This window comes from Onychomys torridus, chromosome 1, assembly GCF_903995425.1.
Source record: "Onychomys torridus chromosome 1, mOncTor1.1, whole genome shotgun sequence".
Classification (NCBI taxonomy): Eukaryota; Metazoa; Chordata; class Mammalia; order Rodentia; family Cricetidae; genus Onychomys; species Onychomys torridus.
Genome location: NC_050443.1, coordinates 161,958,894 through 161,980,633, shown reverse-complemented (window position 1 = coordinate 161,980,633; position 21,740 = coordinate 161,958,894). Strand labels below are relative to the sequence as shown.

The 21,740-nt window shown below is 44.9% G+C and overlaps 1 protein-coding gene across 2 annotated transcripts in view; it reads right to left on the bottom strand.

Moving 5' to 3' along the window:
- Cnnm1 (cyclin and CBS domain divalent metal cation transport mediator 1) overlaps positions 1-21,121 on the bottom strand; it is a 53,783-nt gene extending 32,662 nt beyond the window's left edge. For both annotated transcript variants that reach the window (XM_036169759.1, XM_036169768.1), the window contains exon 1: positions 19,410-21,121. In XM_036169759.1, coding sequence (XP_036025652.1) covers positions 19,410-20,982 — 1,573 coding nt within the window. In that variant the 5' untranslated portion in view covers positions 20,983-21,121. The remainder of the gene's footprint in view (positions 1-19,409) is intronic.
- Between the last annotated feature and the right edge of the window lie 619 nt (positions 21,122-21,740).

The following is a 21,740-nucleotide window of genomic DNA, read 5'->3' as shown; positions in this document are numbered from 1 at the left end:
TTTCTCTGTGTAGTTTTGTGCCTTTCCTGGATCTCACTCTGTAGACCAGGCTGGCTTTGAACTCACAGAGATCCGCCTGGCTCTGCCTCCTGAGTGATGGGATTAAAGGCATGTGCCACCACCACCCAGCCCATCACCATTATTATCTGTCACACAGACACTCCTTGGGATTTCAAGTGGAATTGAATTCATGGGTGGTATTTTTACCTTTAACCTACTTCTACACTTCTAGCTATGCCACAGTCATGTTCAAGAACTCCCGTGCAATGGTTGACATTGACTGTCAACCTGGCAGAGACTAGAATCGCCTGGAACACAAGCCTGTGGATATGTCTGTGAGAGATTATTTAGACAGTTTCTTAGATGGGAAGACCCACTCTAGTTACTGACTAACTGAAACAGTGAAAGGGAGCTGAGCACCAGCACTTAGCACTTTCTGATCCCACTGAGGATCCAGTGTGGCAAAATGCAGTAAGCTCCAGTGGCCATGATTGCCCTCCATGGTGGACACGCGAACCCTGGAAACTGTGAGCCAGAGGGAACCCTCTTCCTTTTTTAAGTGGCTTCTGTCAGCTATCCAGCCACAGGAACAGGAAGAGTGACCAATACAGGTGACATACAGGAACCAACAGTGCTGACTGCTCTGGGATGTTCTGTATGCCAAATGTGCTGCTCTGATTGGTTAATAAATAAAACACTGATTGGCCAGTAGCCAGGCAGGAAGTATAGGCGGGACAAGGAGAGAGGAGAATTCTGGGAAGTGGAAGGCTGAGAGAAGCTGCCAGCCACTGCCATAAGAAGCAAGATACAAGGTACCAGTAAGCCACCAGCCACATGGCAACTTATAGATTAACAGATATGGGTTAATTTAAGGCACAAGAACTAGGTAACAAGAAGCTTGCTGCGGCCATACAGTTTATAAGTAATATAACATCTCTGTGTGTTTACTTGGTTGGGTCTGAGCAGCTGTGCACTGGCTGGTGAGAGAAATTTGTCCTGACCGTGGGCCAGGCAGGACCAGGAAAACTCCAGCTACAGCTGACTGAATTGAGTCCAAACTCAATTTGTTTGGTAAAATCAAGACTGTACATAGAGGCTCTTCCCAATTCTCAATCTGCTTTGTTACATGCCGTCAGCAGTATATCCTCTGGGCATCCCAGACAAGCCCCACTTCTTAAGTTTCTGCCTGGTACCCATCCTAAGAGCTCACCGTGTGGCCTTCCCCTACCCCATGTCTGTTGGCCATTCAGGTTACAGCTTGAGGAGAAGCCATCTCAGACTGACCCCATTCTGAATCAGAACCCATCTCCTGCTGCCTTGGGCTCTGAAGCCTTGGGCTCCACTGCAGCTTCCTGCTTCTTGTAACTGCTGACTTGTGTGTCCTACATTAGTGTAACGTTCCCAGAGGGTGAGCTCCTTCAGGACAAAGGGTCACATCTTTAAACAGGTTCCTTCACCTCTATATAAATATTTGAGGAACTGAACTAGGCTGGAGACAAAAGAAAAACACAAAGCTGGTGTAACAGATGGTACAGAGAACCTTTCATTTCTGATGGTATACTACAGGCTTAAGATTTCAACCCTGCCTCAGTGCTCCAAAATGTCATCCTGTGAAACTACTGTATCCTCCCCAACTGGATGGAGTGTTCTGTATCTTAAATTAGATTATGCTAATTGCGAGAATGTGTGCAATTTAAAGATTAATAAAAAAAAACCTTCCAACACATTTTTCTTAAACTTATGGCACCTGTTCTCACTTTCGTACTAACATGTGCTAGCAGATGACAAAACAAACGGCTAGCATCATGGGAAATCCAGGAAAACTGGTTTCTCAAAGTTGTTTTCTATAATTGGATGTCTTTTGTGCTGTGGAGCTCAGAATGCATACAACACAGCCACACCTTCCACAGTTGATGTGGTTGGTTCATAAGCTAGAATTAAATAAACAAACAGTTCACTGTTTTATAAACAATTTCTACATTATGGACACCCAAAGTTGTCCTCTGACCTCTGCGTACAAGCCATAGTATGCATACACAGGAAGATCTGCATACCCACCCCAACTGAAGACATTTTTTAAAAAAGGTTCTATACCTTATGAGGTCAATCAGAGGACCATGAAATTTTAAGGTTTGCTTATATGCTATTCAAGATACTGAGACACAGTACCTATGTAAACCATTTAGAAACATTTTATAACCATCCTCTGAGATACCGTTCAGAGTTGTGGATATGATCGTGTATGTAATGTGTATTTATAAAACGTTACAATGAAGCCCATCATTTTGAACAATTAATATACACTAACAAAATGGTAAAAATTTCCCTCCACAGCCATAGAAATTGACACACAAATGAAGGAAGCAGCCTTCCTTAGGGACAGACTGGGGTAGGAGACAGGGGATGACAATCATAAAACCCTGTTTTGAGTCTTTACAACAGGGAGACAACTAGTGTGTCCATGTGTAAACACACCTCTCTTACGAAAGTTGGCCTTTCAGAGCCCTATCACTGCATTGCCCCTTTTTCCTAGACCCCAGGAGGGAGTGTTGTAGGTGATCTCATGTGAAGTCAGTCTGTAGATATGGAAAAGTTACCCACCCTTTTCTTTCCTGCCATAATACCCTATGAATATTTCTCATTTACAGTTAGGACAATGGTTATTATTATTATTATTATTATTATTATTATTTTATTACTACTGCTGCTACTACTACTACTACTACTACTACTACTACTACTACTACAGAAGCCACTATTTATCACATACACTCTAGGTGCCAGGCATTGGATATACATCATTTTACAATGACCTGTCTCTGGGATATATTAAGAAATATTACATCTTATGAAAAGACAACTCAGTTAAAATTACAAATAGTTTGGATAGGTGCTTCTCAAAGGAAGATATATGATTGATCAATAAGCATGTGAAAAAATGCCAAACACACATCATAATCATTAGGGAAATTCAAATCAAATGGGAATGAAACATCATTACATGCCTACTAGAATGGCTTTAAGAGAGACAAATCGCAAGTTTTGGAGAGGATCAGGAAATCAAGGATCCTCTATCAGTGCTGTGTGCTCGGGAGGTTCTTCAAAATATTAAACATAAATTACCACATGGTCCAGCAATTCCACTCCTACACAAATGAAAATGTATGGCCAACATTATTAATGATAGCCCCAAAGTATTAACAACCCACATTTCTAAACAAATAAAATGTGGTAAATCTACACAATGGAATATTGTTTGGCTACAAAAAAGAATAAAGTAATGCTATAAAGAAATGGGCTTTGAAAACATGGTAAGCCTAAGACACCAGGCACAAATGGCTACTTTCAATATGATTCCAGTCATGAGAAATTTCCCGAAATAGGCACATCTATAGAGGAAGAAAATGGAATAGTGATTGCAGGAAATGGTGGAAAGAAGAAAATTGAATTTGCTACTGAGTTTAGCATTTCTTTCTGGGATGAGGAATTGTTCTGGAGTTAGAGGGAAGTGATAATTCTGTGGGTATACTAAAAACATAAATTATACATTTAAAGGAGTGAATTTTATGATATGTGAATTATATCTCTATGACAATTTCTTTTGAAGAAAGCCAACTGACTAAAAAGCTCCGGTAACTCACGGCTGAAAGAAAAGGAAGTCAGTAAGGCTTAAAGCGCCAACCACATGAAGGTATGAGGCAGAAGAGGCCTCACAAGGGATGTAGGGAAATGAAATGTAATCATGCTTTGCACTGGGGAAGTGTGCTGCTGAGTGCTGGTGACAGCATTTTGTCATTCATTGTCATGGATGTGGGGACCAAAAGCGGACATAAATAAGGCCACTGGAGACTAGAGGCAGGAGGGGGTACCATTTCTTCTCTTCTGAGGAACAGGGACATGGCCTTGGTCACAGATGGCAGGGGAAGAGTCTGAAAACAAATAATGGTAAAGCTGGCTCTTAGGAGGGTCGTTTCTGTTAGCAGAGGTCTCACTGGCTCTCAGAGATAACTAAAGAGTGCTTAAAACTCACAGACTGGGCAAGTTGGAGGAAGGCTCTAATAGCCTAATGTGTCCATTTTTTCCTCAGCAAATGTTGGTCTTCAACCTCGTTATTTTTCCTGCAGTGGGTCCATGCTGTGTTTGGAGGAGTGGCTTCATTTGCCTACTTCCCCTCCCCTGCTTCCCCATGAGACCCCTGAATTCAGACTATGACTTCTGCTGAACCCCTCTACAGACTAGCAGGACCATCAAATGTCTTCACACCACTACAAGCCCATTCCTTCAGTTTGTTCCTGACTTTGTAGAACAGTGGGAGATCTGTCAGGCAACTTAGGCTAATGATGATTACAATTATATAGAACTTTCCAGTTTGTCAAGAGGCTTTCTACAAGAGCCTTGGAACGGGTGAGTTGCTCTTGAGAACTTTGTGAATTTCCTAAGGAGCGAGTGAGAAATGACTTTATAGACCCCAGCTTGCTTTCGAGCCCACTAAGACACATGTGTCCTATGTACATTCTTTAACAAGTTAGCTCCCCTTTCAACTTTCATTATATCGTCCCCCGCTCACGTGGTGGCCATATTCCTAGGGCAGGCAGTGTTCTTTTAGAATCATGACTGCTAACAAGACAACATGTGCAGAAAAGCAAAGCCATGCCGAGCTGCAGCTGTGGAGGGGCACACTAGCTGATAGATCTGCTCTGCACACTCTTGGCATGTTCAAAGCAATGGGGCCTGGCACAATTACCCCTTACATTTCTAAAAATAGCCAACGTAGCAATCTTTAAGTCAGTTAAGTCTGTGGGCATACTGTATCTTATTATGATATATCAGAGGCTAATCCTTCAGACAGAAAGCGCCAAGGCTAGTCACTACATTGGGGCACTTACTCTGTAGACCAGACTGGCCTTGAACTCACAGAGATCTGTCTACTTTTCCAATAGACTGCCTTAACTTTCTTAAAACAAAGTCTCTCTGTGTTTCTGAATTGTAAAATGTACATTTTATTCCAGGTTCACTGGTAACCTACTTCTAAATTGGTAACCACACACTCTCTAGGGTCTGGTTTGAACCTAGTGTCTAGATACTACAGAAGCCTATCCCTAGTTGGCTTGGCTCACCAGTACTTCTCTTTCCTTGATTTCTAGAAGCTCTAGGTTCCTTTATCCACCTAGAGGTCTGTTTCCCGGCACCCTTCTTCCTCTCTCATTCACAATCTCTAGATCCAATGCTGCCACATCCTAATGAGACACAAAGTAAGACTATGCACCTACACTTTGACCCTGACTCGGAACACAGCACCAGGGTGGTGTTGTCGAAGCTGGAGTAGTGAACCTTAATGAAGCTGAAGGAGCTTAAATCACACTTCTCTAGGATTAAGTGGGATTTATGGTGATGTATTCTCTCTATTAAATGGTACCACAGGTAAGACCCCTTTGCTCCTAATGCTTTGAACCCTTTCACCTAACTCAGTGGCTTTCATGATCGGCTCTGTATTAGCATTACTCTAAGAGCTTTAAGCATATTCTACACATAGGACCCCACACCCAGATATCCAGCTCCAATGCTGCCCACACACAAAGACCATGACGTCAATGCTCAAAATGTTCCCTGGGGGATCCCTGCTTGCCCAAAGTCGAAAACTATTATTTTGTTTAGAGAAACCATGTTCAATTTGGTTTCTGGACCAATAGCATCAGTGTCATTGAACGAGCTGAACACACCCGTTATCAGGTACTGCCCCAGACCCCCTGAATTAGAATCCCTGGGCTTCGCTGCAGTGATCTGTGGTTCAATACACTTTAAAGGTTATTTTAATACAGGCTAAAACACCAATTTAGGGGGAAAGATTTGCGTCTCTAGAGTTATTTGTCTGACACCTATGAAGAAGGAAGGTAGACACTGAGATGTCCAGCAGACCATCATCCCTTTCAGGACATCTGCTTTAAGATGATGAGTCACACAGGAAAGAGAAGAACTTTCTGAAACAAGGAATGGCTGTAGTCATAAGCTGCATGATGTATTCTCTTACATGACACGGGGCAGTTGCAGTATTTTTGTGGACAAGCTACATGATGTATTCTCTTACATGACATGGGGCAGTTGCAGTATTTTTGTGGACAAGCTACATGATGTATTCTCTTACATGACATGGGGCAGTTGCAGTATTTTTGTCGACACAAAGCCGAGAGTAGTGAGTGATGTTAATGCTGGGCTTAGGAAGACATCTTTTGTGGCTTCTATACCAGTCACCTCTGAGGCAGGCTCCAGGTATCACCCTCTTAGGCTCTGGATATGTCTGTGGTTAATTAAACCCCCACTACTGTAAGTCAAGTAGTTTTTGTTTGTTTTGTTGTTGTTATTGTTGTTCCCCTAGAAACTCAAGCATGCTCCGAATACTGGGTATTGGTAATTCTTTGTATACATATCTATAATCACCTGGCATTGTAGTACAACATCCACAGACAAGGCAGATCCCTTCGATGGTCAACTACATATTAAGACAGTACACTTAAAGACTGGTTATCAACTGGGGGCAATTCTGCATACTCCCTATCCCCCCAGGTCACAATTGGCAAAGCCTGGAGACAAGTTGGATGCTACAGTCTGAGGTTATAATTTAGTGAGTAGAAACCAAGGATGAGGCTAAGTATCCTATGATGGATAAGACAGCTTCCTCAATGTCAACAAAGACTGATCCTGCCCCAGAATTCAATACTGCTGAGGCTGGAAAGCCTGCTTTAAAGAGACTGAAAGTTGGGTAATTAGAGAAACTTTACATTACATGTTTGTATTGGAAAAAGTTGACATATGTCAAGGGCTTGAACTGAAAGGACACTAGCCCACTGGAGCATGTGGCTCTGGCAGGCCCCAATTCTCCTTGCCTTGTTAAAAACTGTTAAATTACAATCCTAAAGCTACCCACCAAGGTCTATTCCCTTATTTGGCCACTTCCTCCTCCTGAGGCTGACTACCAAGGTCCAGCTATCAAGGTCCAGCAATTAAAAGCCCCCTTTGGTCCACCTAATTAATATGCTGAATCAAAATATACCACTGCATCCTATCCCATTCTAACACAGACCGCCTCCTTTTCTCTTCTTAAAAATTACACCTATGGGGCTGGAGAGGTGGTTCAGCTGTTAAGAGCCCTGGTAGCTCAAGAGTCCTGGCTGCTCTTTCTGAAGACCTGGGTTCAATTCCCAGCACCCCACACATGGCAGCTCACAACTGTCTGTAACTCCAGTTCCAGAGGATCTGACATCCTCACACAGATGTACATGCAGGCCAAACACCAATGCACAGCAATGTACATTAAAAAGGGAAAAAGAAAAAAAGCCGGGTGGTGGTGGTGCCACGCCTTTAATCCCAGCACTTGGGAAGCAAAGGCAGGTGGATCTCTGTGAGTTCAAGATCAGCCTGGGCTACAGAGTGAGTTCCAGGAAAGGCACCAAAGCTACACAGAGAAATCCTGTCTGGAAAAACAAAAATAAAAATTTTTTTACCTCTACAAGGTCATTTGCGCTGTTTTCCTGCCTGAGTCAGAAGCGGCCACTTGAACTTTTCTTCCTGCTTAATAAAGGATCTCTCTGAGAAAACAGGTGTTTGGGTGGGGTTTGTGCCTAATCTGGGGTCCGAGATAGAGCCCCCAATATGTGCAGTATGGTGCTCTGCTACAGATGGTTTAGGCTTGGCCCTCAGAGAGCTTTTGGCAGACCCTGTTAGCATACTTCCTCTGCCGTGAGAAAACAGCCAATAATTGATTCGATTCCTCATTGTTTCAAAAATAGCCACAGCACTTTGGTAAGGTGAGAATAGAAGCTTGGAGGAGGGCATACTGCTTGGTAATAGAGAGCAGAAATAGGGAAGCAGAAATCATTTTATGGTTCCTGCCACACTCGTGACCTTCACCTTGTAAAACGCAGAGGCTCCTGTGAAGCTCTTTCAAGCATCCCCAGAGCGTTTGGCAGACAGCACTCTGTGACTCGCTAGCACTGTGAATGTCCCTTAGAGCAACAGCCTGACCATTACCTGTACTTGTTCTGGGACCCCCATTTCTGATGCACAGATTCAGGATCTTGGGGTGTGTGTGGGGGAGGTGAGGGTCCAGCAATCTAAAAGAAAGAGCTCTGAAGAAGATTCTTCCACACTCAGAAGTTTGAGGACCACTGTTCTTGACACTTGCTTCTCAGCGTGTGGTCCTTGGCTCAGAAGTCTGGCGGTACTGTGAGACTTGTTTCAAGTCCAGGAGCTCAGGCTCCACCCTAGTCCTCAGAGGTAGAATCTGCTTTTCACTAAGACCCCTCGGTGGCTTTTCCACACATTTGAGTATGAGAAAAACTGGCCCAAACTAACCCTAGGCCTGACCCTGACCCAGACTTGATTGTCAGGGACCGTGTGCCTCATGTACATAATGGGGATTGCAAACAAATGCTGACATCAGGGTCACAATGAGCAAAAATGAGTTTGTTTTGAAAAGATTTTTACAAATGTAAAAGCTTTGCAACTATGAGGGATTGTCATTGCTATTTTTATTATTTTTCTTTCAAGGCTACAGTTTTTGCTGTCTTAAAGGTTGTGGGGGCATGGTGGTGCATGCCTGTAAATCCAGCCCTTAGGAGGCTGGAGCAGGGAGATCTGGAGTTTAAGGTCAATCTGGACAACACAATGAAACCTAGTCTCCAAAAAAAAAAAAAAAAAAAAAAAAAAACCCAAAAAACCCAAAATAATTAAAGTTAAAAATTAAAAGTTGGGACCAAAGGTCTTTTTCTAAAATTTTATACTGTGTAAATAATCTCAGGCTACAAGAACAGTTTGATTTTTACAGGGTGCCTCTTTCTGATGAGAATATATTTAAGAATGTTTTTTTATTGATTGCTTGATGGGGGGGGGCGGGCATGGGTGTGGATGTGCCATGGTGCACACACTGGTGTAGAAGTCAATGAGCAACATGCAGGAGTTGGCTTTCATCCTCCACCATGGGACGCCTCGGGATGGAACTCAGGTCGTTAGGTTTGGTGGCAAGCACCTTGAAATGCTGGAACTTCTTACTGACCCCAGAAATGTAATTGTGCCAACAATTACAGCCTCTGTGTAACTAAGAGCTCTGAACTCCTAATGTTTTTATCTTAATAATGGAGCACCCCACAGGAACGAGATAAGGAAGAGCTACTGTGTCACAGGCTGTGCGGTGCTTATCATTTCTAAACAGTCATCCATCTTCTAACCAATCTGAAAGAGAACACAACAATATTCCCTACTACAACAGCCACACTGACTTGAAGAAAGAAAACTCTTTTTTTCTGGTTAAAAATAACAAGGGATTGCAGCCACACTGTGAAGTTGCCATCTTGTTCTAGAGAAATAAGAATAATCAGCACCTTTATCACACATACACACAAATCTCTTGAGCTACTAAAAGGCAATTATAAAAAAGCCAACTGTGTCATCCAGAGTACCATGGTAACCAACATCACCAGGGCATGAAAAAACAGTTGTTAGTCACTAGAATCAGAGCCAGTTGGCAATTTGGCTTGCTAAGCAACACTACAGAAATAGCGGAGTAAGGGCTCATTATCTGGAGGTCTGACACTGCAGAGCTTGGAATCTGGCTCCGAAAGAAAATATCTCGGGTCTCTCCATCATCCTGAATCTGAGGATCACAGTCATCGTCCAATCTATCACTTGTTTAACCAGCATTTACTAAAGCTTGCTGCATCGGAGGCAGGTGGCTTGATAGCACACATGTTTACTTGGGTTTTCAGCTGAACAGAAGCTGGGAGATGATGGACAGACCAAGAGTGGGTCTGCCAGAAGCATGGTGGGGCAGGATTTGCCTGAGATGGACTCAAAGAGGATTAACAGATGACATCCAGAGGACAGAGAAAACTATGAGTAGATAGAGAGCTGCTTATAAGGCAGCACAAAATAACTATATTCTCATGACCATGATCTGCGTCATCAAGAAAAAGATGGAGTTATATTTAGGATCCTTAGTTAAGGCAAGAGAGGGTACAAGTGATTTTAGAACTGCCACCAGAAAAATGATAAAACATGCTGTTTTGGCATTCTAGAGGAATAAAATTATGTTTGAAAAATACTTCATTCTTCCTAGTTTCTGATTTTGGTAGAAGAGATTCAGGCTTCTAAGAATGGCTTTAGCAGAATTAAGATGTATTGTCAACTCTGTTCTGCCTTTCTTTTTCTAGCTCAGACTCCTGCTTCAGCTGGAATGCCTTTTCTTTCATAATCGCTGATCACAGTTCTTTCAAGGCCAAGTTAAAATTGTACTTCCTCAGAGAAATGTTCTCAGATCAACCTAGGACGCACTGCTCCTTTCTCCTTTCACCCAGATGTCCTTGCCTGTGCCCCAGGCTGCCTCTCACCACCCTTTGTACCAAGACCCTTTCTTGCTTTGTGTTTCCACATTTACCTCCATGTCTGTCTGCCGTGGCCCCAGTGCTGTGGGGGACGGTACTGAACTGAGCTGCCTAGTGTTGACAGTCACAGACCAGCAGAATGAAGGCTGGTTTCCCTAGTGAATGGAACACAGCTCGGAGGGAACCTTGGACATTGCTACTCCCTTCCCCTTCAAAGCCTTTGCACATTTGCTTCCACCTTCTAGGGACCTCTTGCTTGGAGAAATTTCTTCCCTTCCTCTAGGGTTCAGTTTAAATACTTTGGGAGTAAGGCGTCTGCTCTTACCCACAAACCAGCTGAGGTTGCCTGCCACATACCTTTTGTTCAGATAACATCCCGTTTTGTAATAGTTTGTCAGCCAGTGTTCTTCTCTTTGTTTAACTGCATGCCCCAAGAGCCCACAATGATGTTTACCTAGTTACTCTATTCCCATACAGAACAAAGCCCCACCAATACATGGAGGCTAGGCAGGAAAGAATGGAAAAGAATCTCAGTTCGATAAGGAACACGGACAGAAAATGAGAGGACTGAAGATTCCTGGTTCTGCAGAGTATGTCTAGAGGCAAACCAGTTTAGGAGGATACCAGAAGAGCATGCAGAGCCTCCTCTTAGAAACCAAAGGCTCGAAAGATGCTAGAAGCATGGCCACATACATCTGGGGGGCTAAAACATGGAACTGAGGTGAGCTACAATAATACACAGTATCTTTCAAATAAGAGAGAACCCAGGAGAGATGATAAAAAGAAGAAATCGAATTTAACTGCAGCCTGTGGGATTTAGATTAGATAAAAAGACAGCCTGACAACAAAAGCTGGCATGGCCTGGAAAGGCAGGCTAAATCTAAAAAAAGAAAGCACTAGGAATTAGAATTCCACTCAGGTTTTTTTTTTTAATGCTTCTTTGGGCTCTGATTATGTTATCTGTTTCCTTTGCCAGACTGGGTTGGGGGATAGCATGGGCAGGGAGAATATTGCAGAAAAACATTACAATGACTACACTGAAAAATATTAAGACAGAAAAATAAACCTACAATTTTGTCATCTTATGTAGTTATTTTCCTTTTTCTTGTTTCTCTTTATTTCCTCCCTGTGCCCGACAGACTCTGCTTTGTCTACTGTTCGTTTTGGTGATTCAAAGATTCACAGCTCATCCCAAATCTCACTAATTATTTAGCAATGCCTACACATTTAATAACATCTTACATTTAATTTTACCAGTGCACTTCAATATTGTAACTCAGTGTAACCAATTGAAGCATTAATGTTTTGACAGGCTTCTATGGAATTAACCCATGGAATGATATTTTTCCTACTGAATTATCTCATATCAGAATTTGGGGTATGAGGTAAAACACTGACTTTTCAGTTATTCATCAGTGACAAGATTACAGTCTATAAGTGGGGCAGGGTCATTTCCTTGATGGTTGGAAATACTTTAGGCAAAGATTCCTTGAAGGAAGACCCAGGATTGAAGATGGTATCTTGCAGGTCCCATAGTGGACTGTCCCCGCTGTATTCTCAGGGCATAGGAAAGTTCCTGGCTTCAGAGCTCAAGAAAGTGTTTGAATGAGTCAATGGATGAGCAAAGACTGTGTATAAAATAGCAACAGGCCATTTTATAGTCATGCTATTCTGTAGACAGAGTAACCAGCATAGGTGGGCTGAGGTGCAAGGAGCATGCAAGTTAACCATCAATACTATAAAGCCCATGGGCTTTGACTTCAGAATACAGTTTCATTTCTTCTCTGTGTCTACACAGGGTTAGTTTTCTCTTAAAATAGTCTACTAGGGAGTGAATTTTATGTTAAGTAAAATAAACCTCAAAGTGTCCATATTATAAACCAAGCATCCCAAATTACAGTCCTTAATCTCAAGAAAACTGTAGTGAAAATAATATATGACAATCATTCTTGGGATTATACTGGAACATTAGATTTGTAGATCATATCAGGCTCCTGTTTTTTCCCTTCATTTTCTTTTTTCTTTTTTAATTTAAGGCAGTGGTTACTTGCAGTATATATTTACTATAATAATAAGAATTATTTCATGAGAGGCTAGAGAGATGGCCCAGCATTTAAGAGTATATGCTCTTGCAGAGGACCAGGCTCTGCTCTCAGTGCCCATATTGGTTTGCTAATAACTGCTTGTACGTCCAGTTCCAGGGTGTCTTTCTGACCTCACTTACACACACAGTGCACATCCAGGCAAGCAGGGAAACACACAAACACAGAAAATAAATCTTAAAAAAAAAAGTTATTTCGTGATAATGGGATTCTTTTTAGATGTTTTCACATTTCTGGTTTTTTTTTATTGTTTTATGTCTATTTTTTTCTATAAACTTCAGTACAGTTTTTATGAAAGTGAAATATACTATTTAATCAGTTGCTTTGTCTTCCATGTTCCAATTGAATCTTCACATTTCTATGATAGCATTTTATCTCAATGGCTTTTGTATAGGTTTGTCTTACACACATATTCATATGTTGAGCCATGACTCATAAACTGTAATGCCATTGGAAGTCATGGTGAAAGATGAATTGGCCTGCTTTCTAGTCTGCAAAGAGGAATGGAGTATTATTCTGGGCATTAGGCTTCCGGGAATATGTTTTGTAACTCATATACCTGGTCTGTGAAGTCTAGATTGGTTTAGAACTTGAGATCCTTCTCTACTTCTGAGTGACTACAGGTGTGCATCACCTTGTCTTGAGTATTAAAGATAATTGTAACAGTCGTTCCTAAAGAGACAGAAAAACAACATAGGCAGCATTTTTCCGCTGCTATTTAAAGTTTAATATGTCCTGCTCTATAGGCCAAAGCTCTTAGGTTAAAGTCAATTAAAGATTCATTACTAGAGCTCTGCAGAGCTCAGCTATTACATTATATATTATAGCTCAGCTCCTCAGTCAAACATTCAGCCTTTCAAAACATTTATAATGTACTAAGCCAGACGTGGCAGTGAACACCTGTAATTCCAGAATGCAGAAGGCTGACACAGGAAGATTTTGAGTTCATATTGTTTATTTAACAATACATATGATGAGCCCAGGAGGTAGCTCAGTTGGTAAAATGCTTGCCTTGTAGGCATGATGACCTAATTTCTACCCCAAGGACCTACTTAAATAGCTGGGCTCACATAAAACAATGAAGTATGGTAATCCATACTTGTAATCCCAGTGCTGGGAGGCAGAGGCAGATGAATTCCCAGGGCTCACGGGTTAGCTAGCCTAGCTTAATGGGCAAGTTCTAGGCCAATGAGAGATACTGTCCTCAAAATAAGGTGGACAGTATTCTCAAAGAATGATACCCAAATTTGTCCTTTTACCTTCTCTCTCTCTCTCTCTCTCTCTCTCTCTCTCTCTCTCTCTCTCTCTCACACACACACACACACACACACACACACACACACACACACAGGTACACGCACGGACCCACATATGTAGAACAATGAGTTTGGATACAACTGAGGTTTACAAGAGATGATTCCAGAAAGGGTGGTCCCTACCCTGAGTATTAAAGAGGGAGTTGGTACTGGATTAGTCAGGACATGCATATGCAGCCCATCATATTCTAATACAGTATGAGAAGGGGACAGATAAGACACAGCATTGTGCTGCTATGGGATTCAAGGCCATGGGCACTTAAAGCTGCAGCAGAGAGTGGGGTGTGCTGGGAGCTGTATAGGTAGTCAGACAGCAGGTCACCAGGGTACCCATAGCTCCATCTCTGCTTAGACTGTACCCTTTGGAGGGTGGAGGCAGCTCAAGGGTTTTAAGCAGAGGATGAAAACAGAGATTATTTTACTGACACTAGAGAGGATAGGCTGTACGGAAACGGAGACATTTTCACAAATGAGTAATAGCTAACCACAGCTACCACTTAGCACTTGTGATAGGTGCTAAATAAGCATCACAATGCAATAGTCTTAATATTCTCAACAACCTTATAAATAAATACTATTATCATCTCCATTGCATAGCTAATGAGACAGATACAGAAAAGTAATTTGGTCAAGAGCAGTACCAAGCCAGTACCAGCACCATGCTTCTGCTCTGAGTTTCAGCCTCGTTTGTTGAATAGCCATCTCTTCTATTAGACCTGCAGCCTCCATACAGACAAGGAGTCACACTGGTAGGGTTCTCCACTGTGTCTACATCCTCAGCACAAAGTAATTACTTGTTGAATAAAATCAATGAATAATCTACGTGGAAGAAATAGTGGGATTATGTAGTGGATAGCCATCCCAGCATTGGCCTGGAAGTTCCAACCCCCATTGAGGCTTCGGTAATGGTCACGCCCACAAGGCAGGGCGGAGGAGGAAGCAGAAGACCAAGGATCGGGAAGAGGTCACACTCTTGGTTCCCGGACTCTGGACGCTGGAGGTAGACTGAGCAGAGTTCTCCAGAGAACACGGCTGGACTGCGCTATACCCTTGCCAGACCCTGTAACCTACCCCCTCATTTGTAAGTACCCCACAAAATAAACCTCCCTTTTAACTACGTGGAGCGGCCTTAATAATTTCACCAATAGGATTACATCATGTAGGTTCAAGAGTCTAGATGCAATACTGAGAATCGGTATTTCCCTAAGGAAAGACCAGAGTTCTCTTGCTCTCTCTATACTTCCACTAAGGACAGGCCATGTGGGGACCAGAAAGAGGCAGTCAGAGGCAAGCCAGGAAGAGAGCCTGCACCAGGAACTGTGCTAACCAAAACCTTGAGCTGGGACATCTACCATCTAGTACAGTGGGAAGAGGGGTTTATGTCCACCCCAGTCTATAGTATTTGAGTATGGCAGCTCCCAAGGAACACACCAAGATGAAGATTAATATGATAAGGATGGATAATAATGGAGAGGTTTCTGTCTTAGCACACTGGAGGGACCGTGCTGTCTCTACTGGAAGAGAAGAGACATTTGCAGTGGTCAGTAAACAACTTCGCTCAAACATAGAAATATGAAATTTACCTATGATTACTTACTCAGTGAATGCTTACTTATAACTGCATGGCAGTCATTGTGCTTGTTCTGAGAAATGTAATAAGATTCATTTTCTGCCATCAAATAACTCAGTCCTGTGGGAATAAATACCATTCTCTTTGTGAAGCTGGCATACCAACTGGAAAGACTATTCTCCTTTTCCCTACCTAAGACTTGTAGCTGATAAGTTCCGGGGTACTACCCTACCGAGACTACGAGCTTTGGATCATGTGATCCACATTTGAATTTGGGTTACACAGGCTCGGTGGTGATCTAAGAACAACCATCTGGGTCTTAGGGTCAGTCCTTGCAACTATAGAATCAGATAAGGTAGGTAGAACCTTAAAGTGGAATATATATATGCTAGTGGTTATTACAATTATTAAAGCTACATTCCTAGCCCAAAGAGACTAAAGCCATGGGTAGTAAGTCAGAAAAAAGGCCAGTTTTTACCACCACTCTAGGCAGCAGAAATGTCAGGTTGGAGGGACAGACAAGACTAGAGTAGGCAGAGTCAGGGTGGCAGGCAACTGGGCACTGGGCATCTACAGACCTAGTTCAATCGAGTAGGCAGAGTCAGGGTGGCAGGCAACTGGGCACTGGGCATCTACAGACCTAGTTCAATCACAGTTCAGTTATCGTCTATGAAGTTGAGTAAGTCACGCTATCATCGATCTAAGCTTTAGAAGTTTCATCTACAAAATGGAGTTAATAATACCTACCCCGGAGGGCTGTTCTGAATATAAAAAGAGCTTGGCTTGGTGCCTGGCAGAATTGTCACTCAATTAATGGCAACTGTTGCTCCTATTAATATAATCATTTTCCTCTTTCACCTCCTAAGGGATTCGTTTAGACGGTTAAGTTACTTGAGATTCGAAGAAGTGAGGGAAATGGAAGAGCTATTAAAGACTAGCTTAAAAGTTATTTTTAAATAGAAAGAAAAGCAGTTTAACTTGGCTTGCTTCTCCTAACATGTGGTGCATGCATAAGTCATACAAGTTGGCCACTGTTCCATGGCTTAGAGCCTGATATACCTCCTTGTTAATGATTCCTTGTCTCCCACCCAAAGTAGGTCTACCAAGCATTGTTAATAAGGGTTCTCTGAGGGTGTTTAATTCCTTTCCAACTTTAATATAAACTCAAGTCACCCAAGGACTTGTTAGAAATGCATATTTTCATCCAGGAAATTTATAGTAAGGCTGAAATTCTGCATTGCCAATAAGCTTCCAAGTGAGACTCACGCTTTGGGTTCAAGGATGGCATTCCAAGGAAGTGGCAGAGTTCTGACAAGACACAGGAATACCTTTGTGGGCCTAATGCCTGTTGTCATGGCCTACTTCTCTTTAATGATCTTCCTGATAATAGACTATTAATAGAATATGAGCAAGCTTGTTTCAGACCAGACTTGGAAATTCTGCATGTGGACTCATTTTAAATCAATATCAACTATTTGAACAACTTTTCCTGGAACACAAAGTTTGCTCCTAAAGACTACTCTTATTAACCTTATATACCCCATAAACTGTTAACTTCCTGAAGGCCTCCACTGTTACCAAAAACTGTGTATCAGTAGATACTAAGTAGATGAATGAAAGAAATTACAGTCTCATTAAAAACATTTTCTGAACTAAAAATTCCAGTACATCTAGTGGGATCTGCCCCTCAAGTCTTTATTCAGAGGTCTCCTAGAGACCTCCCCCAAACACTACAGGTTATTGCCATCCCTCTGTTTTGCTCATTGGAGTTTGATGGTAGGACCCTATTGCTGAAGACACCATATACTTTGGTTACAAGTCACGGAGGAATCAAGATGGTACTGACTAGGAGACTTCCTTACAGGTTATTTCCAGAGTATTGGAAGGTGCTATGTAGATTGCTGGAGGAAAAAAAGTCATCAACAGTCTTACCCAGCAGTGAGCTGTGAACTCTGTGAACCAAAATAATGACTTCTTGTGGCAAGATATACCCATGGCTGCAATAGTGGCATGAATGTTATGTTATGGGGGCAACACACTGCTTTCTGATTGGATTTAAGGCCTGCCTTACAGGAGGAAACATGCCTGGTACTATAAATCTGGTCAAGAACTCGTGGTTGGAGAGCTCACAGGCTCTGGTTAGGGAGAGGAAACCTACCACTAATTCTTCTGCTAAGTGGACTTAGTACCAAACTGCCTTCTACATTTGTATCTCTCCCCATAGATTAGCGTAGCTCTCAGACCTTATGAGAGAAGCTTCCCTGTACAATAGATGGTGGTTAATACAGAAACTTACAACTGGTCAGAGCATAGAGGGTAAGTGTTAGTGGGGTGCTCATCCATAAATGGGACATCTAGATCACCTTCCCTCAAGACCATGGACCATCACAGAAGTGGGGTGGGCAGACACATTGTAAAACCTAGGAGTCAGAGAGGACCAGAGTGAAACAGTTTCTTCTGGGCATGACAGGACCACAGCACTCAGGAACTCACAGCAGCTGTGGTTGCCTGCACAAGACCTGCGTAAGATCAAGCCAGTAAACATCTAAGCTTAGATGGGGGCTTCATAAAAGTCTCCACCTTTAACTGAGGAGCTATAGACAGCTGACGGTTTGGGGGGCAGGAAGAATCAGTATTCTTTCAGGGTGTAGCCCCTGGTAGGTTGACCATACTCTTGTGGATATGAGGAAAAAGAGGACAAGATGTTGGGAGAGTAGTTAGGTAGGATGGATCCAGGAGGAGTAAAGAGGAAGCATGATGGTGAATATGATTCTAATACATTATATAAAATAACCAGAGAATTAATAAAATATTTTTCTTACATGTCTTCTGGCACTACATGACAATGAGACATTTTCTCAAACTAACTGGAATTGCTTTCAGCAGAAACTTAAGCCTTGGTAAGCCTTGGGAGGGGGGGAATCACAACTGGGAGACAATGAATCAGAATATGGCAACCAGTGAGCTAAGCAGAGTGGAAGAGGCCTGGGCTCAACTGTGAGGGAGACAGGGAAACATGAGACTGTGTTTTGAATATTCTCAGTGGTGACCCCTGGAAATAGATTTGATTAAAAACAAAAACCAGGGGCATTTCTGGGCCAGATCTGGCAAACAAGGGGACAGGGCAAACACAAGGCCAAGATGGCTAACTCTAAAATCCCCAGGCTGATTTTTCTCGAGTGAATTTGTACTCAGGCCCAGAAGGCAGTCTCCAAAGACAAACCCCGTGCCTCAAGTCCAGTGGTCATATAGCTTGCTATGGCACCACGCTTGAGGTTAGGAGGGATGGGGATCTGGTGATGGTGTTGAAAGAAACCCATTCGTTTGTGCAAAAGTTTCCTGGGGCCTTCACTCTGAAGAAATATTTCCTTAAGTCCCCACCTACCCTACTGTGAGGAGCAAGAGCTTCTGGAAGCACAAAGACTCCTCTGTTTTAGCTAACTCTGAATCCCTAACCTGGCTGCTGGTAAGATAAATATGGGGAAGAATGTCGAAGGAACAAATAAACTGGCGCTTATTCTAACTCACTCAAAGGGCAGAACTGGGAGGCTCTGGAGACTCGTGTTTCTGCTCCCTGTACGGAAGACACTGACAGCAGCTGGAGCTGTCCAGCAATGGAGTTCCTTCTCTTTGGAAATTGTGAGCTTCCAGCTCTAGGAGTTTGAGGCAAAGGCTATGGGATTCTGTAGAGGGATCCCTGTAGTGGGCAGGGAGGTATGCAACTAAATTTGCAAGGCTCTCCTGGGTTCATTCTCACAATACCTGAAGCTTGGTAGACCGCAGAAAGAATTACAGGTGGGAGAGAATGAATGAGGAATATGGTTTAGGGGTGAGCAAAGTAGACTGGAAGAGGCCTGCGGCTCAGCCAGCTGCAAGGAAGGTAGAGAGAAGCATGAGATATCTAGAGAGCCAATAGCAGGCCTTCTTGGAGTTTCTGGCTCCGTAGATCAGAGGTATTGCTTTGGGTACCTGAAGCCTCCCATGGTTATGAAAGGCAGTATTTTTGAAGGGGGATAGGAGCTGGGGAGGGATAAAGAGCACTGCTCACCCTTCTTAAACTCCTCCAGCACCGTGTCCAGCCGGGTATCATTGAAGACGCAATGCAGGGGCCGATTGTAGAAGCGGGTGACTGTGAGTAGCGGGGTACAGTCGTCCGGGTCCACAAAGGCCAAGTCTTTGACGAACAGAATGTCCACAATGTTGTGCCTCTGGTCACCCTCATACACTGGGATGCGAGTGTAGCCACTGCGTAGGATCTCGGATACAGTGGCGAAGTCAAGCACAGCATCGGAACGCAGCATAAAGCAGTCCCCAAGGGGGGTCAGCACCTCCTCTACCACCTTGGTGCGCAGCTCCAAGGCGCCCTGGATGATGTTGAGCTCTTCCTTCACCAGGTCGCTGTACGGGTCCGCGGCCCGTAGCGTCTCCAGCAGTTTCTCCCTCGTGTAGAAGGTGCTGATCTCCTGGCGCAGCGCCCAGTCCAGGAGGCGGCCCAGCGGGTAGCACACCGGGAAGGCGGCAGCCATGAGGAGCCGGGTCAGACACACACTGTGCGAGGCGATGGCCAACCCGTGCCGCGAACACACCGAGTAGGGACAGATCTCGGCTCCCAGGAACACCGCGCCGGTGCACACGAGCGCGGGAAGCCACGGGAAGTGAACCCCCGCCTCGCCATAGTCCTCTCCCGGACCCCCGACGCCCGGCGGCAGCGAGGCGTACAGCCAGCCGGCCAGCGCGGCATTGGCACCGGCTTGGCCCAGGAGCAGGGTGCAGAGCAGATGGGTCCCCCTGCCGCGCACGGCCTGCACGCGGCGCGCCTGCTCCTGCTCGGCGGCCGAGCCACTGTTCCGCAGCACCCGTAACTCCACCGGGTCCAGCGAGAGCAGGCTCAGGCGCAGGCCGCTGAACAGGGCGGACAGGGCCAGCAGCAGGAGCGCCCCGAGCGCTCGCAGCCACGCGGGCGGCAGCAGGTCCCCACCCGGGCCGTAGAGCCGCGGGCGGACGCGCAGCAGGAAGCCGCCGGCCGCGCCGTGGTGGTGCCAAGCGCGACCGTCCCAGGCGCACAGCGAAAAGAGCTTCCCGCCGCCGCCCGCGCCGCCGCGCTCCGCCTCGCCCTTACGCAGCTCCCGCACCCGCACCTGGACCAGGGCCGAGCCCGCCACGCCCCCGGGGCGCAGGGGCCCCAGGACCTCCACGTCCGACGCCCAGTCGCTCTGCTCGCGGCAGCGCTGCGGTCCCGGGGGACGCGTGGGGACCGCGCTGGGCGCCACGCCGCTCGCACCGGGGGGCTCCTCGATGAACACGAGTCGTGGGGCCCAGTCGCCCGTGCCGTTCTCCCCCGGGGCCAGGGAAGGTGCTGGCACCGGCGCGGCGGAGACCGCCGGCCCAGGCTGGAAGTAGACCCGCAGGAGGAAGCTGGTGCCTTCGGCCGCACGCAGGGTGCCCCCCTCCAGGGACACACGGCCTCCAGCGGTGTCTTCGGGCCGCAGACCCAGAAGCCAGGCAGCAGCGGCCGGGGGCCGAGGTGACAGAGAGAAGAAGAGCAGGAGCACGGCGCCCCGGCTGCAGCAGTCCCGGAGCCTGACACCCAGCGCTGCTGCCGCCGCGGCCGCCGCCGCCATCCTGCACCCGGCGCGGCTGCACGTGATACTGCAGCAAGCGGAGTGCGAGCTGGAGGGAGGAGGAGCTGGAGCCGGGAATCCGGCCCCAGGCAGGTCACCACGTGTGCTCCCCTTGCGCGCGTGGGCTGGAGGCGGGGGTGTGTGTGGGGGGAAGGGGGTGGTCGGAACCCGCCTGGGAGGGGTGCCCTGCCGGAGGCTGGAGATGGCACGAACTGTCACAGTGCCTAGCCTGTGGACACACTTAAGTCTATCTGTGCCATAGCCCTGGGAAGGCTTGGTTTGGAGCCTGGCCTCCTCCTACATCGGCCTTTCCTCCCTTTCAACCTCCCTCCATTCTGCTCCCTGCTCTTCCGACGCGGCAGTAATTCTGAACTGCAGGTCCTCTGCTTCCGTTTTGACCCAGGAAATTTCCCAGCGTTTCTACTTCGTCAGTTGTCTTCTTCCTTCTAATTAAAAGATATTCTGGTCCTGAATCTGCGGGGAAAAAAAAAATTGGTCTCAATTCTAGCAAGCCTTTTATATTGTAAACATTTCCAAATTAAATTTAAATTCAACTGCTTGTTAAGATACCAATGTTCATCAATGAATTGAAATGCATTATGGGATCATTATGGAATAGAGTACTATGCGGCCAGGAAAAGACTGCGCAAGATCCAATGTATATGTATGGTTCAAAACAAGGATGTAATATACCACTCTTCTGTTAAAAAATGTTCATGAATAAATTTTATGTACATGCTCGTGTATGCCAGTATCAG